The sequence below is a fragment of the Podarcis liolepis genome (genome assembly GCF_965112155.1).
Source record: "Podarcis liolepis genome assembly, chromosome: 3".
Lineage (NCBI taxonomy): Eukaryota > Metazoa > Chordata > Lepidosauria > Squamata > Lacertidae > Podarcis > Podarcis liolepis.
The window spans coordinates 90,189,140-90,213,296 of NC_139557.1; the positions used below are offsets into that span (position 1 = coordinate 90,189,140).

Below are 24,157 nucleotides of genomic sequence, written 5' to 3' on the forward strand. Positions count from 1 at the left end.
AGGGATCCTGAGGATCACCTGGTCCAATCTAGTGCTAAGAAGAAATCCTGCCCACAGCAGTCCCTGGGAGGGCTCACACCACCCGCCTTCTGGTTAACAGCTAGATACACTGAACCATTGTGCCACTCAAGTGATGAACATGCCTGTATGAATCAACCCTCTTTCTGATGAAGAACTGAAGAATTCTCACAGATTTGTTTTTGAATCCAGCAGCAACAGTACCTGCAGAGTGATTATCTGGAAACTATATCATTTCTGTTTTTAGCAACTTCTGCATAAGATCTAGAATTCATTGAAGTCAACAAGAAGTATTTTTGTTGACTTCGATGCCCACTAGGTCAGTCCCCCAGGAAGCACAAATGAAAAGAAACCTTCTGTTCTCTCCTCTTTGTTTTCCTTAAATTGTTCTGCAACTTTTTGCAGTCAATCAGCCAACCTTTCAGAAATTAGTGTATCTTGGCCACAACTGTAGTGGAGACTGTAACAATATGTACTCTGAAAACACTGGGCACAATGCTTGAATAATTTGTTGTGTCCGAGTCTTGGCACTCATTATTGGTGTTTAATTGCTCCTGAAGTTTGGATTCAGAATTAATCTTTCCTGCTCTCACTCTCGTTCCTACTCATGCTTCTGCTTGTGATCAAAGAGGCTGGTTACTTTGCGATGAATCTGATTTATGCAACCTTTTGACAAATTACTGCGGCCTCCATCCCGTTTGAAGAACCTTTTGGTAACAGAAGTGGCATATGAAGAGATGGCAACAACAGCAAGTTAGGGTTAGCATTGAGGGGGGCCCCAGAACTTTGACTACTATGGAAATGGCATTTATTTGCAGAAGTACAATTTCCCCCTAGAGTGGCTGGGGAAACCCTCTCAGATAGGCAGGGTATAAATAAATTATTATTATTATTATTATTATTATTATTATTATTATTAAAAACATATAACAAATGCACACACTCACCCAGTGAGAACTGAGCATGCTCAGTAGTCATGCAAAGAAGAGTAACCATTGAAAACAAAAAAATGAAACACATGGACGAGAAGTCGAATGTCCTGCTTGGAGGGATTGGCTGGCTGGAAGCTTGAACAGGAACATTCTTTTTAGGAGGGAGGAGACACTCATTCCCTGATTCTGTTGCAGGTTCTGCTTTATTATCTATCTCCAGTTTGAAGGGTGCTTTCAGATGGGTGTTCATTGCTGCATCAGTGCTCTGCATGCATGCAAGGTTTCTTTTTGTTGTGTCCACACAATGCTCACATAAAAATGTTAGTCCATACGCTCCTATTAGAAATCTGTTGGCTTTTATTTACTTTGCTGTTTTGAGATAATCACCAAATGGGGGCTGTTCTGGCATCAGCGTGAACCATTTTTTTCAGGAAGAGAAGAGAATGGAGCCAGGCACACTGTCCTTATTCCTTCCTGATCTCACTTGAAGACTAGAGCTTGTGCACGTACAACAAATATGCAGGCAGGGCTTTATCCACACAGCTGGGAAGTCTGCTCTTTCCACTGTTATCTGCATACAGTTATCTATGCATATGTTCTATTGAGCAGAATCTTTTCCAACATACAAATAGCCATGGGGAGGTTTGGAGCAGGGGCAGCAGATGGGATTGGGGATGTTGAATACTGTATACAGTGGTACCTCAGGTTAAGAACTTAATTCGTTCTGGAGGTCCGTTCTTAACCTGAAACTGTTCTTAACCTGAAGCACCACTTTAGCTAATAGGGTCTCCCACCGCCACACGATTTCTGTTCTCATTCTGAAGCAAAGTTCTGGGTTAGTGGAGTCTGTAACCTGAAGCATATGTAACCTGAAGCGTCTGTAACCCGAGGTACCACTGTATTTATAAAAAACACATAGGGTACAGAGGAGTGCATATGGAGAGGTCTGAAACCCAATGGCTCCTACCTTGACAGCCGTGCATTCAAGGGTCCTGCATACAAGCTTCTGTGTGTATGGTCTGGGGCCCTTGAGTATGTATAAATAGGAACCAAGTAATGTATGTGCATGTAGGCTCCTTGCAGACACGACCTTCTGAGTATGTGGAGATCAAGGCTGCCTGGAAAGCGCTTCTGTGACAGTATTTTTATAGCTGTTTTCATTGTGAGCTGAACACAGCCTTTCTGGAAGAAGTGGCAGGATATAAATTTTAAAAACAAATCATTCTAAGAAAGACTGAGTTCTCCTCTTCCTAGCAGCCTTATGCAAGGCTAGCGTGCCTCTTTGCTGCATCAGGGCAGATAAGCCAATGAAAGCCAGAACCGCTACGGTGACTTTAGAGCTGATTATCCATCAAGGAAGAGGTCAAGAGAGGAGAAGAGATTGTTAAGAATGAAAGGGGGGGGGGCGCAATCCACAGCTTCAACTCACTTAGCTAGTTCATAAAGATGCCCTTTATCTCATTCAGTCACAAGTTTTATCATACTGGAGAGAGAAAGGAATTCCTATGATTTTTCATCAGTGGCGTAGCGTGGGTTGTCAGCACCCAGGGCAAGGCAAGTAATTTGCGCCCCCTGCAGTGAGAGAGAGTGAGTGAGCCAGGTAGGGGCAGAGAGCTGCAAGCGCCCCCCCCCGATGTTGCGCCCGGTGCGGCCTGCACCCCCACGCTACACCACTGTTTTGCATGATAGAAACCCACAGCTATATGAATACAAAGGGAGCACAAGAGCTTATATATATATATATATATATATATATATATATATATATATATATGCAGGTTTTGGTGTCTTCGGGTGTCTTCCCGTGTAAGAGTTGGGGTGTCTAGGCGACGTTTCGACGAGGTCTCACTCGTCATCTTCAGGCTGGTGCTTTCGGCTTCTTGTTACTGGAACAGAGCAGGATCTCAGTGTTTGAGTTCCTATAAATACTGTTGAGGGGGTGTGGTGTATAGCCTCAAACGTTCTGGGCAGAGAGGAAGTTCCCAGGTTAGTGTGCCTTTTCTTCTTTTGTTCCTTAATTACTTGAGGGATATCTTGAGTGATTTCTTGAGTGATATTCTGAGTACCACTTAGGTGGGTCATTAGGTGTGGATTAGTTGCTAAAGCTTTCGTGTCTTGACCTCTTGAGCTTGTGAAGAGTTTTTCTGAGAAGATGGCTGTACTGCACTTAGTTGTGCTCTGGCTTGGCTTCGTGTATAGGGGCGAGCTGTGGTTTTGTGCCCTGTGCCAGCCAGATCTGTGTAGGGATTGCAGGGGGGTGCAGCATCCGGAGGTGCCACTATGGTTTGGCAACTGGATGGTGTCTGTAATTTATCTGTGGAGAGGGTCTGGGTTTGGGTCTGGTGTGGTTGATTGGTGATGGCGTTCTGTGTGCCTCTGGTTCTGGTGTCGGTTTTTGTGGGGAGGGCTAATTTCCAGATGTCTGGCAGGCGGGACGTGTCGTCACGCTTGTTCATGTTGTGAGGGTGTTTCTCTATCTCGATGGCTTCCATGATTATTCTCTTGTGGTGATGTTCCATGTTAAAGAGCAATTTGGAATCTGCAAAATTAATTTCGTGTCCTGTTTCTTTCATGTGTTGGAAAAGAGAGGAAGTTTTTTCTTCTTTTTTGACGGCATTCTTGTGTTCTGCGATACGTGCATTTATTCGTCTGTTTGTTTGTCCAATGTACGTGGCTGGGCAGACTTTGCAGGGTATTTCATAGACCCCTTGGTTTTCCAACTGGATTTTATCTTTGGGGTTTCTGAGGATATTGGCTATTTTTTGGTTGGTGCAAAAGGCTGTTTTGATATTGTGTTTATGGAGGATTTTGCTAATTTTATCTGTAGTGCCCTTGATATAAGGAAGGAGGGCCATGCCATTGTTTTCTTCTGTGTCTTGGTTTTTGGGGGGTGTTTCTTATTCCTTATGCCCAGCCACGTACATTGGACAAACAAACAGACGAATAAATGCACGTATCGCAGAACACAAGAATGCCGTCAAAAAAGAAGAAAAAACTTCCTCTCTTTTCCAACACATGAAAGAAACAGGACACGAAATTAATTTTGCAGATTCCAAATTGCTCTTTAACATGGAACATCACCACAAGAGAATAATCATGGAAGCCATCGAGATAGAGAAACACCCTCACAACATGAACAAGCGTGACGACACGTCCCGCCTGCCAGACATCTGGAAATTAGCCCTCCCCACAAAAACCGACACCAGAACCAGAGGCACACAGAACGCCATCACCAATCAACCACACCAGACCCAAACCCAGACCCTCTCCACAGATAAATTACAGACACCATCCAGTTGCCAAACCATAGTGGCACCTCCGGATGCTGCACCCCCCTGCAATCCCTACACAGATCTGGCTGGCACAGGGCACAAAACCACAGCTCGCCCCTATACACGAAGCCAAGCCAGAGCACAACTAAGTGCAGTACAGCCATCTTCTCAGAAAAACTCTTCACAAGCTCAAGAGGTCAAGACACGAAAGCTTTAGCAACTAATCCACACCTAATGACCCACCTAAGTGGTACTCAGAATATCACTCAAGAAATCACTCAAGATATCCCTCAAGTAATTAAGGAACAAAAGAAGAAAAGGCACACTAACCTGGGAACTTCCTCTCTGCCCAGAACGTTTGAGGCTATACACCACACCCCCTCAACAGTATTTATAGGAACTCAAACACTGAGATCCTGCTCTGTTCCAGTAACAAGAAGCCGAAAGCACCAGCCTGAAGATGACGAGTGAGACCTCGTCGAAACGTCGCCTAGACACCCCAACTCTTACACGGGAAGACACCCGAAGACACCAAAACCTGCATTCCTGTACCCGTGAAAATCTACGAAAGCAAATATATATATATATATATACACATATATATACACACACACACACACATATTGTTGTTTGACACACTTACTGCCAAATGGTTTTCCTACACTGCATGCTCTCCTTGCTAAGATGGGATTTTTGTTCAGCATGAAAAATCCAAATTGTCTCCGCTCTTGAAACTTTCCTGCACCTCCATGTGATTAAATTTAGGAATTCATGTAGCAGAGCACAATACCGAGGAGAAACAAATGTAAATATATTGCTGCAAGGGGAAGATGCCTGAGAAATGGTTGGCAGGCTGCAGGCGTGATAAATGGATCAATAAATTAATAAATGGTCAACTCATCTAAATTTACAGTTAATTGGCTAGTATTTTATCCTTGCACATTTATTTTGTGTTGAGGCGTATACAGAGGTATTCTCAATATTTCATTTTTATTGGAAGAATGAATAAATACTTCTGGCTCTTCCATCCTAGGCTCACGCTCTCATGTCTTATGGCTTAACCAAGCATGAGGCATCCAATTTCTCCCCCTCACAAATCAATCGCTCTGAGTCCTCACCACTGTTGGTTTATTATGGGGATGACTCTTCCCTCACTCAGATCCTGTCTGTGGAATTGTCAAAGGTGTTTATCATCATAATCGTGCTTGCCTGTCAGTGAAATTAATGTGAATTTTACCATAAGCTGCAATATCTGCAGACCTAGGTTAGGTGTTTACTGTAGGATAGCCAGGCTTTGCTCTCTTGAGCTACATGGTGTCGTCATCACCAGATGCTTGTTCTGTGCTTTCCTCAGAGTTCTTCCATCTCTTTGTTCAGATCACGGAAGATCTGAGTGGTGGTTTCTTTTGCCTTGCTTTGTTTTGCTAAGAGCGCAACAGTAGCACCATCTTCTCGGGTGACAATTGTGTTTCTGCTACTCTTAGGACTTGCTTAAAGAGATATTATTTTAACATATTTAGTGCCGGAATGGGAAATATGTAGGTCTCCAGATGTTGTGGTACTAGAACTTCTGTCCTCCCCAACCATTGGCCATGATGGGTGGTTCTGATGGGAGTTCATAGAATCAAAGAATTGTGGAGTTGGAAGGGACAACAAGGGCCATCTGCTCCAACTCCCTGCAATGCAGGAATATTTTGCCCAATAAAGAGCTCAAGTCCATGACCCTGAGATTAAGAGTCTCATGTTCTACCAACTGAGATATAACAGTGGCCCAGCAGCACTTAGAGCTCTACAGGTTCCCAATCCCTGTTTTGTGTTGAAAGGCTTATTCACAACACCTCGGAACTTTGGGACACCTTTAGTATGACCTTTTCCAGTGACACCATTTTAGCCACTTATTTTTTTAAGTGATCTTTTAATTTGTGTGCCTGTGTTGCCTTTTACAATATTTGTACATTAGTCCTTAACTAATAACTGTACATTTTTTGGGCCTCTTCATAAGGAAATGATCCATGCATCTGCTTACATCAGGCATTCGTGCCATTGTATTGCAAGTCTCCAATGTGCAAGCAGCTGCCAGTTATAGGTTGGGGCTTGGACAGGGGTCACTCTTCATAGGAAGCCATGGATTACTATTAACATCTTGGCATGCAACACCAGTACTCGTGGTGTTATGTTTGCTTTTCTTCCTCTTACGTGGAGATTATCTCTGTGTAGGGAATTGTTAATGTAAGTCCATTCACCCTCCTTTGTGGGCAGGTGGCTTTGTGGGTGGGCCCTGGGCCTCCCTGGAAAACTGTCCTATTGCTGGCCAGATCGTATTTCCGCCACCAATCGAGCCAATGGCAGCGGGAGGTAGTGGGTGCAGGGCCAACCAACCAACTGTGGCCCTTGGTGCCATTCCCAGGGTTTCCCCCACTTGGCTAATTGGCACCGCCATTTGGGTTTTCGCCTACCTTATAGCAATCATCACAACTTTGTGAGGCAGTTAGGCATTGGGTAAGCCTAGTTTTGTTTGGAGAGGAGGTTGTAGCCTCCGCCTGCCCCTCCATGGGTAAGGCTATCCTGTTAAAAGGATCTGGAAGGAGTGGCTCCTGTCCGACACCAGTCAGGGGCTAGGGCCATACCACTCCTCCAAAAGGAACCGCTTGGGGGGGTGCCCTGATTTGACGTAGGTCACAGGGCATCCCCCCACCACCTTAGCAACACTCCCTGTGGATGGGCAGAAGTGACACGCACTGTTGCTTACCACAATGCCTATGGCCAAACCTCAATCTGTAACCAATAAAGTTGTGGCCTTATTTGATCCCAAACCAATATCCTGTGTGGTGTCTACTTATTTACACTTTAGGCTATAGGGTGGTCCCGGGGCCTCAAGACACAAGAAGCAGCCCTTAGCCCATAGCTGAGAGTTCAGGAGTTGCATTAGCTGATAAAGTGTAAGAATGTAGAGAATGCATCACCTGGGTTGCTTTGTCTTTGTTGTTGTTTTGTGCAGACCTTTGGATGTTCTGGGAGAGAAACAACAGCAGCTGTGGAGCCAGTAACAAGAAAGCCAACCAGTAGCCTCTTAGTTGTAGAAGTATCCTGGGCCCTGCCTTACACACATGGCAACACATGATGAGTTCACAGCAGGTAAAGATCTTTCTTTCTATCTTCCCGTATTTGAAACTTTCTGCTAGGTTATCACATATCATGTGTCTGGAGAATGCTCTTGCTTAAGATTTGTGTCTGGCTTCATCAGTGTTCCAGAATATACCATGGAAATTTCTCCATAAATACTTTTACTGGTTACAATACACCAGGAATGGGTAACCTGATGTTGGCCTACAATCCCCATCATCCCTGACTGAGGCTGATTAGAGTTAAGCAGCATTTACAGGGTGCCACAAATAAGGACATAAGAATGCTGCAGCTTCTGTCCTGACATTCGTTCATTACAATCAGCTCTCTTTCTGTTACGCTGTACTTCCACCAAATATTGTGCTACTGCTGCCAGCTGTTTAAAATAGGTGATATAGTTTTTGTGTAACTTACTTAGCATGCAATCTTTTCAGTGTAAAGCAAATGCCAAATGTAAAGGAAATGCCAAAAAAATAAAGAAACATAAAAAACAACCCTGCCAGGAGGTACACACAATCTCAAGATGATTAGCTTCCATGCAAATTTGGAGGAGCAGAAGGCCACTCACACAATGGGATTTTCTCAATTCCTTCCCAGCTCATGTTGACCTAGAGTCTGAGTGTGTGCTGAACCACTCACAAGGATATAAAATATGTAGTTCAAGCAAAACAAAATAAAAAATGTATTTATCCAAAACCCCTGCCCAAATCAGCCATGTGAAACTAACCCTGAGTATGGAATAGCAGTTTCTTTAGCAAACTCTGGGCATATCCAGACTTGTGCTTGTCCCATGTCTAGAAAGCATGAGTTTCAGTGGTTTTTTTGCTTGTCCTGTGCTTTCTAGGCATGGGTCCAAGTGGTTCTGCCCTTGACATGCTGCTTTCCCTTCAGCGATAAATTGGAGCAAATGTTGATGTTTGCTCTGATTCAGCATGGGGTTTCCTTGGGTGAAAGTTGTGGGGCAAGGGCAAGAGTGGATGAGCCCTCTTTTGTTTATCTACTCTATACTTGGGTGTATTGTCCAACAAGAACATAAGACAGTAACAGGGGATGGATCTACTATGAAACTGATGAAGCTTCAGGGACCCTAATCTTGGAGGGCCCCAGAAGCGACTTTAGTCGACATTGCTTAAATTATTTGGGTCTAGTAGACCAAATTTGAGTCACACAACTCAAATTAATTATTTTGTTGTTGTATATATTTCAACAATTCCAAAGTCTGAGAGTCTTGGCCCCATAAACATGGTCCGCCACTGGACAGAAACTTTTTTTTTGGCACAGTTACAAACATATACATCTACTACTCTTTTGTTGTACACCTTCTTGCAGGGGGAGGATATTGCAACATGTTGGCATCGTACTGCATGAAGGTGGGACCTTAGGGTTATATTCTGCTTTTTCAATGGCTGCAAGTGCTCCATTCCTGCTGGTCATGAGACATTTGTGCTGGCCATTCCTCCTGCTAACACAGTCTTCCACTGTGTCCCCTTCTGTACCTCTGCTGAAATTAGACTTGAAATAAGCATTCTGTTGCAGCTAATTTAATAGGTTGATGTCTCTGTGTTTGTGTGGTGCCCTGTGCAAACGACAGTTTCTCCATTTTGCAAATGGGCCTTGAGGCCAAAAAGGTTGGTGACCTCTGCACTGCAGTCTGAACTTGAGTGAAACCCATTCTTCTTAAAGCAGGAGCATTTCCAAGAGGGAAGAGTGTCTGTGCAAGCAACTTAGGAAACAGCCACGCATTTGCTGCTTCATAGACTTACTAATCCTTTGAATAGGCCTTTAGACATGGAAGATTAGCAAATGATTGCTCTGACCCTCCTTTTTCATTTCATTTGTGTTGTTTTTGTTTTTAAAGCCAAGCACCGAGCTCCTGTTGCGATATATTGCGGGAGCGTTCCCAAAGCAAAGCCTGGATGCAGGTCGCTGAGAGGAGGGAGCATCGATTCCAATTTGCAGCTCTGTGGGAACGGATGGACGACAGCAGATGATGGTTAGGATGGGGAAGACTAGGTGGGATTTGTGACCTGGAGCCATTCCAGACATCCTCAACAGTGTGCATTCATGATAGTTTGTGTTCAGGGTGGTATTGGGGCAGCTATATGCAACCTTTCTTTCAGCACTGTTTGCCCCTGTAAGAGTTTCAGGGTGGGCATGCGGGTGGCGCTGTGGGTTAAACCACAGAGCCTAGGAATTGCCGATCAGAAGGTCGGCAGTTTGAATCCCCGCGATGGGGTGAGCTCCCGTTGCTCGGTCCCAACTCCTGCCAACCTAGCAGTTCGAAAGCATGTACGCTGGCTCCCTCAGCCAATAAAGCGAGATGAGCGCCACAACCCCAGAGACGGCCACAACTGGACATAATGGTCAGGGGTCCCTTTACCTTTACACTAATTTCCAGTTGGTGCATGTCCCATAATGTCTTGCTAAAATCCCGTAACTTTTGACACCCCAAAGTTTTTTCAGAGTTGTGGGGGTATTCATTTTGTTTTGGTTGCAGAAGAGTGCAGTAACTTGGTAACCTTGGGGGAGCATTGGGGAACAACTAATAAAGCAGAACAATGTATGGACTGTCCTGTCCACTACTGATGCACCATTATTGCATCAGTAGGGTGTTGCAGAATACAAACACAGAACTACACCAGTCTGGATGGGTCCTGTTCCTGTAAAAGTAAAGCCCAGCTTGCAAGTGGGAAAATGAGATGCAGGCTGAAATTGCCTAATATCTAGCCGAGATTTTTATTCGTCTTACAAGTGGTATATAGCTTTTACGAAATGAACAAATAAAATAAAATAAATATAGGAGTAAGTCCCATAGAGTTCACTGGCTTTTATGCTTGTGTAAGTGTCCAAGGGATAGGCACACTGCCTTTGGTCACTTTAGCAAGAATGACAATTTTTGAAGATCTCCAAGCATGGGGACCGTTTGACTTTTATAGTAGAGGAAGGTAATATTTGGCCAACGTGCTGCAAATGTGGGAAGAGAGACAGGCCTACTCTGCTTCACATTCATGGCTTTCAAATAAACCCCTAGTGAAACTCTGCCCATTCCTTCAAGCAGAGCTGGTCAAAGACATTTGCTGCCTAAGGTGAAGGATGTATAGCATACAAAAGCCCAGCCATTGGCTGTGGTCCTGTTTAGCCTTCCATTTGGCAACTAGCTGGTGAGGGAAGTTCTAGCCAAACCAGCTGGCCACTGTGACCTTCTTGTTCTCTGCAGAAATAAGCAGGAGGGCTAAACCTGATTCCCCAATATGGGGGCCTGGTTGAGTAACTGAATGCCTCTCATTAAATTCCCTTGCAGCTTCTCTTCATTCAGTTCTAAAGAAGCAGGCATGTTTGTGGGGAGGCAAAGGAGAATCTCTGGATATTAGGAATGGCCTTCTGAAGAAGAATACAGACAGAGCAGCCATGGCTGACCTTTCTAGCACTCTGCCAAGGAAAGATCCCAGTGAACTGGAGGTGAGCAGTGCAGCCGTGGAAACTGCACAAATCAAGGACAAGCTCAAGAAGAGGAGAATGTCTGAGGGGATCCATGCATCAAGCAAAGGTATGATGGATGCTTGCCTACTGATTCCGATAAGAAGCATTGGTCTTATTTGCAGTGATGTATAACAGCTCTTTGTGCGAAGCGTTTGAAGTTCTTACAGCTTTCAGCCTTGCAACAATCCCTTGAGACAGATTTGCCATTGTTCTCATTTTACAGATGGAGAATGGAGACTGAGCCATAGTAAATAGCCCAGTGAGACTTATGGGTTCTGTTCCATTCCTAGTTCTAAAGCTCAACACTTCGTTAAACCACAGTGTTGAAAGCTGAACAAATGAAGGGAGGGCAAAATCTGCCATTGACACACACACACAAAAAAAATGGGAACCAACCTGGCAACGCATGTCTGCAAAATGTTAGCACTGAAAACTGCAGTATGTTTGTTTAAAATAGAATAGTTAAAGTAAAAAAATAAAATAAAAATCTGTTCTTAATGAAATTGTTGTGGATAAACTTGGGTTACTTTGGGAGGAAGGGCAAGATAGAAATTGAATAAATAACAACTTATTTTATTTATTGATAGAAGTATTCATATACTGCCATTTTATACAATATTACAAGGTGGTACAGTGGTACCTCGGGTTAAGTACTTAATTCGTTCCGGAGGTCTGTTCTTAACCTGAAACTGTTCTTAACCTGAAGCACCACTTTAGCTAATGGGGCCTCCTGCTGCTGCTGCGCTGCTGGAGCACGATTTTTGTTCTCATCCTGAAGCAAAGTTCTTAACCTGAAGCACCATTTCTGGGTTAGCAGAGTGTGTAACCTGAAGCGTATGTAACCCGAGGTACCACTGTATACAGAAAGATGTACAATAATATATACAGCATTATAAGAACAATATAGGATGATAATTAAAGTGACTGGCTGATGGGGGAAAACCCCATAAAAAGTTGCAAAGGTCTTCAAGAGAAGCCTGAAAATCACAGGGTTGCAAAATGTATTCTGGAAGAGTGTCCCATAGCATGGGGCCAGTGACACTAGGTGCCTGACTTCTAGGGAAGGCCAGTTAGGCCTCTGTAACATGAAGGACAACTATTGCCTTTGAGCCATTTCCACTGTTCCACCCAACATCACCCAACAGCAACCATTTCCAAGCCCCACTCTTGGTACTGCTGCTCAATGATATGACAACAGATTCTTGTTTGCCCCTATTGGTGTCTGTCCTCTCTCTATCCAACAAGAGATAATGCCCACTTGGCACGTATTCCAGAGACTGAATATACTTGAGCCATGGTTCCAGCAGCCTACAATCACAGCAGCATTTGACCTGGTATCTTGTCCAATTGCATAGCTGTTGGACATCATTGCAGGGTGAGAATGTGGTGGTATACAATTTTCTAGAGAGGGAAAAGGTACCTGGCTTTTCTACTGACATTTTCAAGTTTTTCAGGCTGTTCCCAACAACACCAAGCTGCTGTACGAGGAGCTCATTGTCCTTTATGTGATGTACTGAGTGTATGCGCATACGTTCAGGGGGAAAATGTCACATCCATTGTGTTTTGCATTTCCAGGCTTATTGAACTCTGTGGGTCCTCAGGGACTTGCCCTGAAACCAACCATTTCCAGATCTGCCTCTCAAAGACTGCTGGTCGCTTCCAAGCCCATGCCTCCTATTCAGAGCATCCCCACTACCCCAGAGGCTGACGGAGCTCGTGAAAGACAGCAGAAAGTGTTGGGAAACTGCTTGGAAGTTAGAGCGGACAACCGGGAGTCAATAGCAGACACTCAAGAGGTACTGTCAAATGAAGATGCTGAAATGTGGTGGTATTTGTGCCTGAGAAGATTTATGCTTCTAGAAGCATTTGGGTTCGCTTTATTGTTTCTGTTATTAAAAACTGAGGAGCTAATGTTTGCTGGCATGGCGAGGTTATGATGTTGGGTCAATTGCACCAAATCACATTTGATTTAGTCTGCAGCTGAATTGCAGAGTCTGTTGCACAAGCATAATCAAATTGGTATGAATGCGCTGTCTGTTGTTCAAATTGTATTGCTTTGAAGAGGGGCAGAAAATTACATGCAAAGGGATAAAATGTGTACTAGGAAAGAAACTGAACCTATGAAGCTACCTTATACTGAATCAAATCAGTGATCCTGCCTACTCAGCTGGGCAAAGGAATCAAGAGGCCTATCTGTTGGCAGTCGAGGCCAACAAGCCCTCACTAGTTCCACAGTGACATTAAGGAAACATCAGTTCGGCAAGATACCTGGCATTAGAAATCTCTTCCTGATACGGGAAGATCCTCTGTGTTATACTGCACAGTCCGTGAGATATGAAGCGCCTCTGGAGTTAATAACTTGCAGTTAGATATGACAAATTGTTAAGTGGCATTTGCAGAGGACCAAGGATCCGGTGATCACACCTTATCATCCAGGAGCTGAGAAGCTGATGAGGGCCGGCAGGAGGAGCACTAATGTAAAAAATTAATAGACTTCTGAGAAGCAGATTTTGATGGAAGGTCGAAGGAGTTGCAAAATTGGCTGGAGCTCAAGGCTGTCTGGCAGGAATAATAGATACATCCTGGAGAGTGTGATCGAAATTTATTCCAGTAAAATATATAAGAACAGAAAAAGGAAATAGAGTGTTGAAATTCTCCTGCCAAAGACAGGAGGAGGACAAGCAGAGGGCGCTATCATACTGCAGGTGATGCAGAGAGCACCAAGATGTTGGAAAATGTACTTCAGCTGAAATAGTCTATCTTTCATCCACACAGAACTTCCCACATTTTTGCCCCTTGAAAAGTTCTGTGCAGCTCAAGTGCTTATTTTTCTGCATCAGTAGAATTTGGTTTAGAGAGTCTTCTTTTTTTAAAAAAGAGGGCTGATCTATCCCTCTCTTATTCTTAGAGATTGATGCAGCAACTGTTGTTTATAAAAATATGTGAAGGAAAATGAGGTTAGTATCAGGGCTTATCCACACTTCCACTGCTTACCCCCGGGGAAAACTACTCTTTAGTGCTCAGTCGGAGCAAATGGCAATTTGGGTTTTCTCCAGATTGACGTTTTCTCAGATTTAGAGCTAAAGAGTGGGTTTTCCCTGGGAAAGGAGTGGGGCAAGGGGAAAGCCTCTCAGGCAAGTGCTTTCTAAGCAAGGGACCAGCCAAAGTGTTGATGAGCCCTTAGTTTCCCCTGTACCACCTTGTCTCCACTGTGCCACATTATTCTTTACCACTTCCCAGGACTAATCCTAGTCCCACTTTATTTTTTGCTTAGAGGACTTCAGGTTTCCAAGGGCATGGAGGCTTTTTGTAGAACAGCAGAATTCACCTAGAAGTGCTACTGCCTCGCGTGTGTTTTTCTGATTGTTTTGACCAACCCTTAGTGAAGTGACTTTCTGTGTCACATCTTAGTTCATGCATTAAAGTGACATTGTTCAGGCAGTAACAGCCATGTCTGAGGACACATTGCTACCAGCAGGTCAAAGTAGATTACTTGGAAGTCCTGCTCAGGAGGTAGGAGCAAATTTTAAGTGATTTTATATATATAAAGGGGTCAAACCAGTTGCTGACTCTGGCACTCCATGAGCCTCAACACAGAGGTGTCTTTTGGCTACCTGCAAATACTGAGTGATAATGTCATTGTCCCGTGTCTTTTAAACCATGCTTTCCTGCAGATCTTACATAGCCATGGTGAGAATCTGAGGAGGTCTTTAGGTACTGCTTTGATCCCACCTATCCCCAAATCAGCAAAGGCACTTGAAGAAGAAAATTCTCAGAATTTTCAAGAACTCCTTCCAGGCTCATCACAGTTCCTGCTGGAATCTGCTCCTCTTGTTACAGAAGATTCCTCTGAAACAAGGTAGATGGCTCCTGCTTTCATTTCCTTTGTTTATCAGACCTCTTGCACTGCCTTTGTTTCCTCTCTCTTTCAAAGCCTCGCCTGCAGTATCCAGCTTCCCCGAAGCTCAGAGGATACAACTTTCCCCTTTTATGTGAGCTCCAGCTCTCCATTGCATGACTGTGGCTTTCTGAGGCAGCTCTGAACACAAAAAGACCCCTGTTGGGTCAGATCACTGGTACAGCTCTCCCAGCATCCTGTTTCCCATAATGGCCAATCAGATGTGTCTGGGAAGCCCCTAAGCAGACTAAAGGCAATAGCCACCCCTTGCTCTAGCTCTCAGCAGCTACTCAAAGCCATAGTGCCTCTGGTGTAGCATAGTGGCTGAGCTACGCGTCAGGAAGTACCTGGTTCAAACCTCAACTCTGCCCTGGATTTGTTAGGTAGTCTTAAGCCCGTCACTGGCCTCATTTACACAGAATGCTGGCCACAAGCCATAGCTACAGTAGTGAAATTAGCCTGTGCATGAGCTTTGTGCTAGTGCATACAGCTTGAGCTCTTCCCACTTTGCTCCTTCCTTCCTAAATCAGGGAAATGAGCCATGGACCATCTGGCATAGCATTAGGCGTGAGCCTCCATTCCAAACAAACAGGGAGCGGAAGCCAAGGTTTCTTCTTGACTATGCTTGCTATGCTTGATTTGGGGGAAAGAACCAGGAGTCCTGGCTTGTGTGTCATGTTAAAAAGGGGAGAGACAAAGCAGGAGAGCGCCTGAGATCCATGCAGCTTTGGTCACAGGCCAAGCTGACTAAGCATGGTTTGTGGTCAATTTTACATATGAGCATGGCCACTGTCTTCTAGCTGCATCTCTTCCCTCCTCCCCATTAATTTCCAATATGGGGGTGATACTGACCTACTTTTTCAGATTGTTGAAGGTAGTGTGTTTGTATGCATGTTGAATAATTTAAAGCACCATATAAGTGCTGTAATATTATCTCTCTGGCAGAAACCTGGGTTCCCTCCTCCCACTTTGTTATTTTCATATTTTCCTTTTTCTCCCAATTGTTTTAAGGTCGGAGACTGGGCCTTTCAATGCTGAGGACAGCACCCTCAAGACTCTGGGTAGGTACAGGTCACATATATGTTCTATCAGAAAATGTGGGTGTGACATTTGGGAGACATTAATGCTGAAAGCATCTTCCTAAAAAACAACAACAATCCACTAGGTGGTGGTGTTAGAGATGCTCATGATGCTACTTTTATTAGAGAAAGGTTTGTGCACCCATGTTTCAAGATGCATACAAGAAGGCTTGCAAATGCCTGTGCTTCCCAGCACAAAGCTGCAAACCAGTCTGGAGAGCACACATCTTGGCAGAGAAGCAGACAGGGTCCTCTTACCCTCTCAATGTGACATTTACATACATAGTAGCTTGGAGCAGCCTTTGGACAAGAAGGTGCTCAAGCAAAGCAAATGCATTCAGAAGTCTGAGAGAGCGATGTGGTCTTGCCGCTTGTCAGCAGGTAAGGCATATGAATTCATGTGCCCACAGAGAAAAAATGGAATTGAAAAGTTCATTGACGGGACCTCAGCAGCTCCTCATGATTAAAAAGGATCGCAAGGGCTGGCAGGGACTGTTCATGTTCATCAAACCTGATCTTGGCGTGTTGACACAGGAGTTGCTAGACCTAACCAACCCTGGCAGATGTTTACCCAGTGTAGGAAGAAAGTAATTTCTCTGAGACAGAATTTGGGGGCAGGCCAATGTCGGGGTAGCAAATAAAACCGGATGATCAATCACGAAGGAAAGCTGCAATGTGGCAGCAGAAGGGAGGGCAGAACCAGGAAGCAAACAGAAGCTTCTAGGCCAGGCTGTGAGTGGAGCAGAGATCTTGAACCAGAGGGGTCAGGATTAGAAAATGGGGAAATAAAGAGTACTTATTGGAATGAAAGCACCGGACAGTCTTCCTTGCAGATATATTTCAGTCAGAGTCATGGTAAGAAGCAGACAAGAGGCATGGGAGGGCACAGGGGGCAGTCACTGTGATGTACATGTCAATGCCACATTCCTATGTCAGCTGCAAAATAAAAAACACTGGAGAAAAATTCTACTAATGCAACTTCTCCCCACACCCAAAAATCCTCAGTCTGTCTAGCTTTTGGGAGCAAGAGGCAGCCTTGAGAGCATGCATGGTGTAGCTTGCAGTCAAAGTGCAGACTTGGGTTCAAATCTCTGCTCAGATATGAATTGCTCTCCCCCACCCCTCTCTCTGTGCCTAATCTACCTCAAAGGGATTTTGTGAGGCTATAATATAGCCACGTGTGCTGCCTTAAGCTCCTAGGGGGCACGGCAGGATGTAAACGTGATAAAAGCATAAAATAAATAATAAAATAGAAAGAACCTCTTTCTGTTGCCACCCTGCTGGGCTTTGTGGCGTTGGAGAAAGCAGCCATGTGAAGATGTATTGTTGATCTGCTGAGCAAGGAAGGTGATTGTTTTTGTGTGGCAGCTTTAGTAGTAAAAGCACTCAGTAGGCTGGTAAGAACAGAATAAGAGAAAACGCTATTGATTTTTAAGCAGCATTGTTGTGTAAATTCCGATTAGTTTCTGGAGTGACTTCATTGCTTTTTAAAGCATGGCCTCTCTTAGTTCCCTGTGCCACAAGAAGCTCATCTGGAGAGCAAGTCCTGGGTTGTGTGTTAAGATGGAGGCTTTCACATTCTGCTCTCTGGGGTGATTGCCTAGTCAAAGGTGCTAATATCAAGGTGGCTGAGCTGCTAGCTTTGGTAATTATCCCACTTCAGGGGATGTGTCAGGAAGGGATTTATTGAGGCAACCGCTTCAAAGAGCTGAATTCTGTTAAAGTACCTCTTAATTCCCTATCCAAGAGAAAGGGGCATTTCCCCTGGATCTTCTCACAGCACAAGAGAAAACATCATTTCATGAACAAAATCCTGACGCTCTCCAATGCATATTGTTATGTATGTAATACAAACCTGAAAAAGTAGGAGATGAAATAATATATTAAATAAGGTTGGAAGTGGGATGCTTCAGGCTACAGGGCCCAAAGCAGCCACCCCACTCTCTTTATTTTTCATCTGGGCCTTTGTGTTTTCCTTGTGGTCCTTGTTCGTTTTCCCACTTCCACTGACTCCTCCAAATCAGACTTTTTGAATGCACACTCTGCTCAGCAATCTCACACAGCCAGGTGCCCATGGACTCCTAGATATGTAAGCAGTGCTGGGTTCAAATGAGATTCCTGTGGAGTGTATCTTCATAAACAGGCAGAGATTCATTTAACACATTAAACCAAAGATGTTCCTGTATAGGAGATTCACTTCCTTTCCCATGGCCTACTCTAATTTGTCCATCCTTGTTCATGTCTATTATGCGGTTGGGTTGGGAGAGAGGGAATATCTTGGCTGGGTGGGAGAAATGGGATCTGGTTTATTAATTATTAAGGTGTGTGTGTGTGTGTGTGTGTGTGTGTGTGTGTGTGTGTGCATGTGCCTATCTGTATATATGTGAGAAGCATAATCTATATGGACATACCCTCCAACATTTCTCCAATGAAAATAGGGATGTCCTAAGGAAAAGTGGGATTAAATCAGAAACTGGGACAACTTCTGTAAATCCAGGACACTCCCTAGAAAACAGAGACACTTGAAAGGGCTGCATGAATGAGAGAAAAAGCTATTCATTTTGGCAGCGTGGCCATTAGAGCTTTCTCCATCTGACCTAAGCACTAAATATCCATATCAATTGTAAATTGTACACAGCACCTGCCACGGTGTCTATGTTAAATAAAAGGCTAACATGACCACCTCTGAACAGGGCCAACCCACCCATGAGTCAAGATGAGGCAACCACCACAGATGGCAGTGTCTACAGGGGTAGCAGATCCAACCTCCAAGAAGTGCATCACCTGTTGTTCCCTGGTAGCAGTGACAGCTATGGCACACTCCCTGGAGGCTGGATCTTCTGTCTCCTCAGCAGCCCCCTGCCCACTGCCTCTAAAGGTGCAATGGTCTGCTCCCATCTTTGTTCCTGATGTAGATCTTTATCCCCTTCCCTTGTTCTTGATGTAGACCTTCAATCATCCCTCCTTGCCTGGTTGAGGGGACACCATTTTGTGGTTTGCCTCAGGTGTCAAAATGCCTTGGGCCAGCCCTGCCTCTGAAAATAGTTTAAGTGAATATGGAGTCGTAGGGAAGTTAAGGAAGACTGCACGTATTAATACAAGACATATTATGGGCAATCACCATAACTCAATACAGCTGGCCCAGGCAAGGACTAGCCTGGTATCAAATTTTGACAGCTTTTGCCCTCCAGATGTTTTGGACTACAGCTCCCATCAGCTGCAGCCAGCACTGGCCGAGGCTGATTGGACTTGTGGTCCAAAATATCTAGAGGGCACCAGGTTGGTGAAGGCTTCTGCATACAATACAATTGAAGTGTTCTTGACAGGACAGAGGGAGAGGCTACTTGCAGTAGTTAGTCTGTGGGGATGGGCATCAAGAAAGAGCAAATACTTGAGGAAATGTAAGTAGGAGTATGACTGATATCTTCAAGGTACTGTCTCCTCAAAGGGATTATCTCAGGAGAGAGAGAGAGAGATAGTTGAAAGAAATAATTATCCCCAGGAACAAACAACTGAAAGGTGTGAGCTTGAGCTCTCTGCCTCAAAAAGGAAAATAACCAATTTACCTAAGCTGATGAATCACTATTCCTAAATGAAGGCTCATTTTAACTCCAGTTGATGGAATCAGAAGTAGCTCATATGGAACCAAGTTCAATCACAAAATCAGAGAAAGAGTGAAAGAAAAAGCCTGATGGATAAGTTCAAGGGTCCTTCTACCCTGGCATCCTTCTTCTCACAGCAGCCAGCCTCAGGGAGCTCATGATTAATGTGTGAAGGCAACAGCCTGTACCCAGTGTCTGTTGTTCAAAGTAAACAGCTTCTGAACATGGAGTTTACAATAGCCATGGAAAGCCCTGTCCTCAATCACCAGTAGTAGAGATTGATTCACACCACGTATTTAAAGTGCTTTTATGCCATTTTAGCAGCCACGGCTCCTCTGCCCCAAGGATTCCTGGTTTGTTAAGGGTGCTAAAAGGTGTTACAAGACACCTCCCTGAGCTATAATTCCCAGCACCCTTAACAAACCACATTTCCCATGATTACTTGGGGGGGGGGGGAATTGCATGGTGACCTAACATTTATGCTACACGAAGTGCTATCTTTTATACTGACAGTCAGTTTTATTCACGAATGTTATGAGTGAGTGCATACTAGTGAGCGAGTGACAACTGCTCCTCTCATCTTGTTGCCCGCTCTCCACACAATTAATAATTTTATAAACCTCTATCATGCGCCCACATCCTTCTCTCCCTCCCCCTGCAAGGTGACTCACACATGCACAAAAACTTTAGTCATTTCGTGCAGGGAAGCTGCTTCATCCTCTTGTTTGGATTGCCAGATAAACATCATGTCTTTTTTGAGATGGGGTGAGCGGAACTCTATGCACAACACCATCCCTCTGGTAGCAAACTCACGTGGTGAGTGCTGGTAGAAATGGAGTCAAATCAGGGCCATTGAGAAACAGCAGGTTGCTATGGGCCTGCTTGGGGACTCCTGAGGTTTTATAGTAAGCCCTTGCAAACTAAAGGGGATGGTGGATGCTCAGTGGCCACAGAATGCAGAGGGTTAGTTGGAAAAGAAAACCACGAAAACCAAGGTAGGGGAAGTGCCGTAGCTCAGTGGTAGAAGGTTCCCAGGTTCAATATCTGACATCTCCAGCAAGGACTAGGAGAGAACCCTGACTGTGAAATCCTGGGGACCTGCTGCCAGTCAGAACAGACAACACTGAGCTCGATAGATGAATGTTCTGACTTAGTGTAAAGCAGCTTCCTATGTTCTCTATGTTCCTAATGGCTTGCTGTAGGAGGGCATGGCTGGTTGATTGGCTGGAGCCCCGAAAAACGAACAGGCTTTTCCACAGGTGAGGATCCACTGCAACATATTTTGTTACAGGTCCCACTTGACTACTACAATTTATTTACAAAGGTAATACAGTGGTACATCTGGTTACATATGCTTCAGGTTACAGACTCCGCTAACCCAGAAATAGTACCTCGGGTTAAGAACTTTGCTTCAGGATGAGAACAGAAACCGTGCTCCGGCGGCGCGGCAGCAGCGGGAGGCCCCATTAGCTAAAGTGGTGCTTCAGGTTAAGAACAGTTTCAGGTTAAGAACGGACCTCTGGAACGAATTAAGTACGTAACCAGAGGTACCACTGTAATAGCATAACCCACAGCTGACAGGAAATGGGAACAAGGAGGACAGCTCTTTCATTTGGCCTCTCTCTCTCTCTCTCTCTCTCTCTCTCTCACACACACACACACACACACACACACCACACACCCCTCTCTGAGTCCATCTACACAGGGAGTGATTCAATCTAGTGGAGTATCTCCTTGGCACAGCCTCTCGATTTACATTAATACATTGTCTAATTTCTTGGCTCACGCTCTCCACAGTAACACTTGTTATTTCATACATGCTCGCTGCCCGTGCTAACGTGTTTCTTATGCTTTATTGGCTCATCAGAAACCAGTGCACCGGAACCCGCTTTCAGAAATGGCCTGTCTGCATCCTTGAAGGTTACTGGGTGTCCACTAGAATCCGTACTGCCATTAACCGCCTCCTCTCCCGGTCTGGCTAAGGAAGGGGGCCAGCTCTCAAGTCCTTACCTTTTGAAAGATGACGAGTGGAAGGAGAGCAATGGAAGGGTATGCGCCTTCTATCCCCTTTCTAGTTCTAATGAGGGCACGTTGGTGCGCGATGTGTATTTAACTAAGCCAAGGGAAAGGTATGGTAAGTTAGCAAGCAGTAGCGAGGGTGACTGTGAGTGACATTTGATTATTGCTTTCTAAACGATGCCACTGCAGTTAAGCATGCTGGTTTGGAATTGTAGGGATCAGACCCATCCTTCAATGACTTGAATTGTCAGGTACCTGGGGATGTTTTCCAGTGAGAATCCCTCATCTGTAATCACCTTTAGGGCCGCACAGACTCATGCAACAGAGCTCCGCAAGCCTGATAAATTAAAACTCCTATTGCCAGTGACCCATGTGTGATATCTCCATGACCCATTTGCAATATTAAGCACCTGCCTGGAAGCGCTAAACTCCATCTAAATTATCTCATGGGATTCCTCATAGGATTAAAAGTGAGAACCCTGTGCACATTGTCCTGAGTTCTTTGGAGGAAGGGTGGGAAACAAATGTAGTAAACCAAAAGAATACTCTGAAGGAAGATGTACAAATTGTATGCAGCTAGAAGAAATCAAGTGTGTTTTTATTGCATTAAGTTGATTTTGCAGAAAGAGCCTCGGACATTTCTTTAATTTCTTGCATGTTTTCTTGCAGTGACAAAATGATACATAAACCACAGAAGGGGCATTCAAAGTGAAGTTTAGGGATAAAGGAATTAATTAACGATTTCTGAGGATCTGGTCTCACGTAATACTGCCCTTCTACATTCCTGCTAATATAAATTGCTTGCCTTTTTTTTACATAGCTCAAGCCAGATTCTTTTATCATCTGTCCAGAATAGTGCTTGCTAAAACTTTTCTCTTTCTTGGACTGAAAAAGCCTTGGTTCAGCATTTTTTAAAATATCAGCCTGAAACTATATGTGAAATCAATTATATAAATAATATAAGGCCGCATGCCCTACTTTTTCTGAAAATTTCCTGCTTCTCATCTTATAGAATAGTCTCCAACCCCACCCCAAGACTTCTGCCTAATATCTGCCTACACTTGTACTTTCTCTTTCAGCTGCATCCAACAAATTACAAGCAATCCTTGTTTTGTGCAGGGGTTCCATTTTGGACCCCCACAAGCATTGGCAGAGCATGCAGAAGCTGCCCCGTTCCACCGCTTTTCGTAATGTTTTGGTGCTACTTCCAGATTCAGTGCTGTGCGTGTGTGCATGATCCTAAGTCATTCAGATGCACCTAAACTGGGACTTGCCTGTAGATGTTGTGTGGGAAATCTACAATCAGGTTCCCAATGCTGTTTCCTCCCTGCTAAATGCAGCTGGGGCTGGGGGGGGGGGGCAAACTACAAGGGGAAGAACTGTCGCTCAGCAGTAGAACATTTGATTTGCATGCAGAAGGTTCTGGGTTCAATTAATGACAATAAAAATGTGTGCAGAGGAGGGTGACCAAGATGGTCAAGGGTCTGGAAACCGAGCCTTATAAAGAATGGTTGAGAGTGTTGGGTATGTTTAGCCTGGATAAGAGGAGACTGAGAGGAACTATGATAGCCACCTTCAAATATCTGAAGGGATGTCACATGGAAGATGGAGCAAACTTGTTTTCTCCTGCTCTGGAGGGTAGGACCTGTACCAATGGATTCAAATAACAAGAAAGGAGATTCCAACTAAACACCAGGAAAAACTTTCTGGCAGTAAGAGCTGTTTGACAGTGGAATGGTCTCCCTTGGGAGGTTGTGGACTCTCCTTCCTTGGAGGTTTTTAAGCAGAGGTTGGATGGCCATCTATCATGGATGCTTTAGCTAAGATGCCTTCATTGCAGGGGGTTGGACTAGATGACCCTTGCGGTCCCTTCCAACTCTATGATTCTATGAAGTCATGTGCTTTAAATGCCCCAGGTGACCTGTGTGCCTGCAATGCCTGCTGCTCAGGTGCTCACAGTTGATGGTCAACTTCAAGACCCCTGCTTCTCTCCCTTCATATGGGTCTTTATCTCCTAACAGGTACCCCATGTAGCTCTCTGTGGCTAAAACCAGCTTCAGGAAGAGAGCTTTAAGTTGGGGGTGGAAGTATTTGGGGGAAATGGAGTTAAATGTCCCATCTCCAACATTGCATTTCTGATTCAATCTCCTGGCCACTGCAGGGGCAGCCACTTTTAAAGAAAGAAAACAATGTGAGATCTAATCTAGATGATCCTCAGGGTCCCTTCCAACTTTATGATTCTGTGATCTGTGACCTTCTGTGGACTAGCCAGGAGCTCATAAGGAGGGCATTATCTTTTTATTGGCCACACAGCTTGTCAAGCAAAGACATCTACTGAACACGTCAGACATGCTTTTATATTGACTATGTTTCTAGGTGAAACCCACAGCATTCCTATGTACTCAATTTAAGTAGCTACACTGAAGAAAAAACAAGAAAATTAGCACATCCTCCATTTTGATGAAATATTTATCTTACTTTCTAATAAATAAGGTTTCAAGAAAATGGAGAAGTTCTGTTTGGGTTTGTGGAATCACATTACGCCAAGCGATTCCTCATGTGTGTAGAGTAGGGATGGAATTTTATGAAATTCTTGGTGTTGAGCTTATCTGTGCAATATTATTTCCTGACTCCTGTCTTCTCCTTGATCTTGATCAGAAGTGAGGGGTTTTTTACTAGCTCCACTAAATAATACAAACAACACTCACATATTATACACATTATTATAAATTAT

The 24,157-nt window shown here is 44.3% G+C and overlaps 1 protein-coding gene across 8 annotated transcripts in view; it reads left to right on the forward strand.

Annotated features, from left to right (window-relative positions):
• The window catches only part of TOGARAM2 (TOG array regulator of axonemal microtubules 2), a 70,281-nt gene that overhangs the window by 20,435 nt on the left and 25,689 nt on the right, over window positions 1-24,157 (forward strand). For 7 of the 8 annotated variants that reach the window (XM_083496044.1, XM_083496041.1, XM_083496048.1 and 4 more), the window contains 7 exons: window positions 7,221-7,357; window positions 9,204-9,338; window positions 10,647-10,892; window positions 12,401-12,621; window positions 14,500-14,684; window positions 15,735-15,784; window positions 21,272-21,453. In XM_083496044.1, the coding sequence (XP_083352170.1) occupies window positions 7,330-7,357; window positions 9,204-9,338; window positions 10,647-10,892; window positions 12,401-12,621; window positions 14,500-14,684; window positions 15,735-15,784; window positions 21,272-21,453 (1,047 nt within the window). In that variant the 5' untranslated portion in view covers window positions 7,221-7,329. Of the gene's footprint in view, window positions 1-285; window positions 338-7,220; window positions 7,358-9,203; window positions 9,339-10,646; window positions 10,893-12,400; window positions 12,622-14,499; window positions 14,685-15,734; window positions 15,785-21,271; window positions 21,454-24,157 lie in introns of those variants that run through there. The other variant, XM_083496047.1, reaches the window with a different exon arrangement.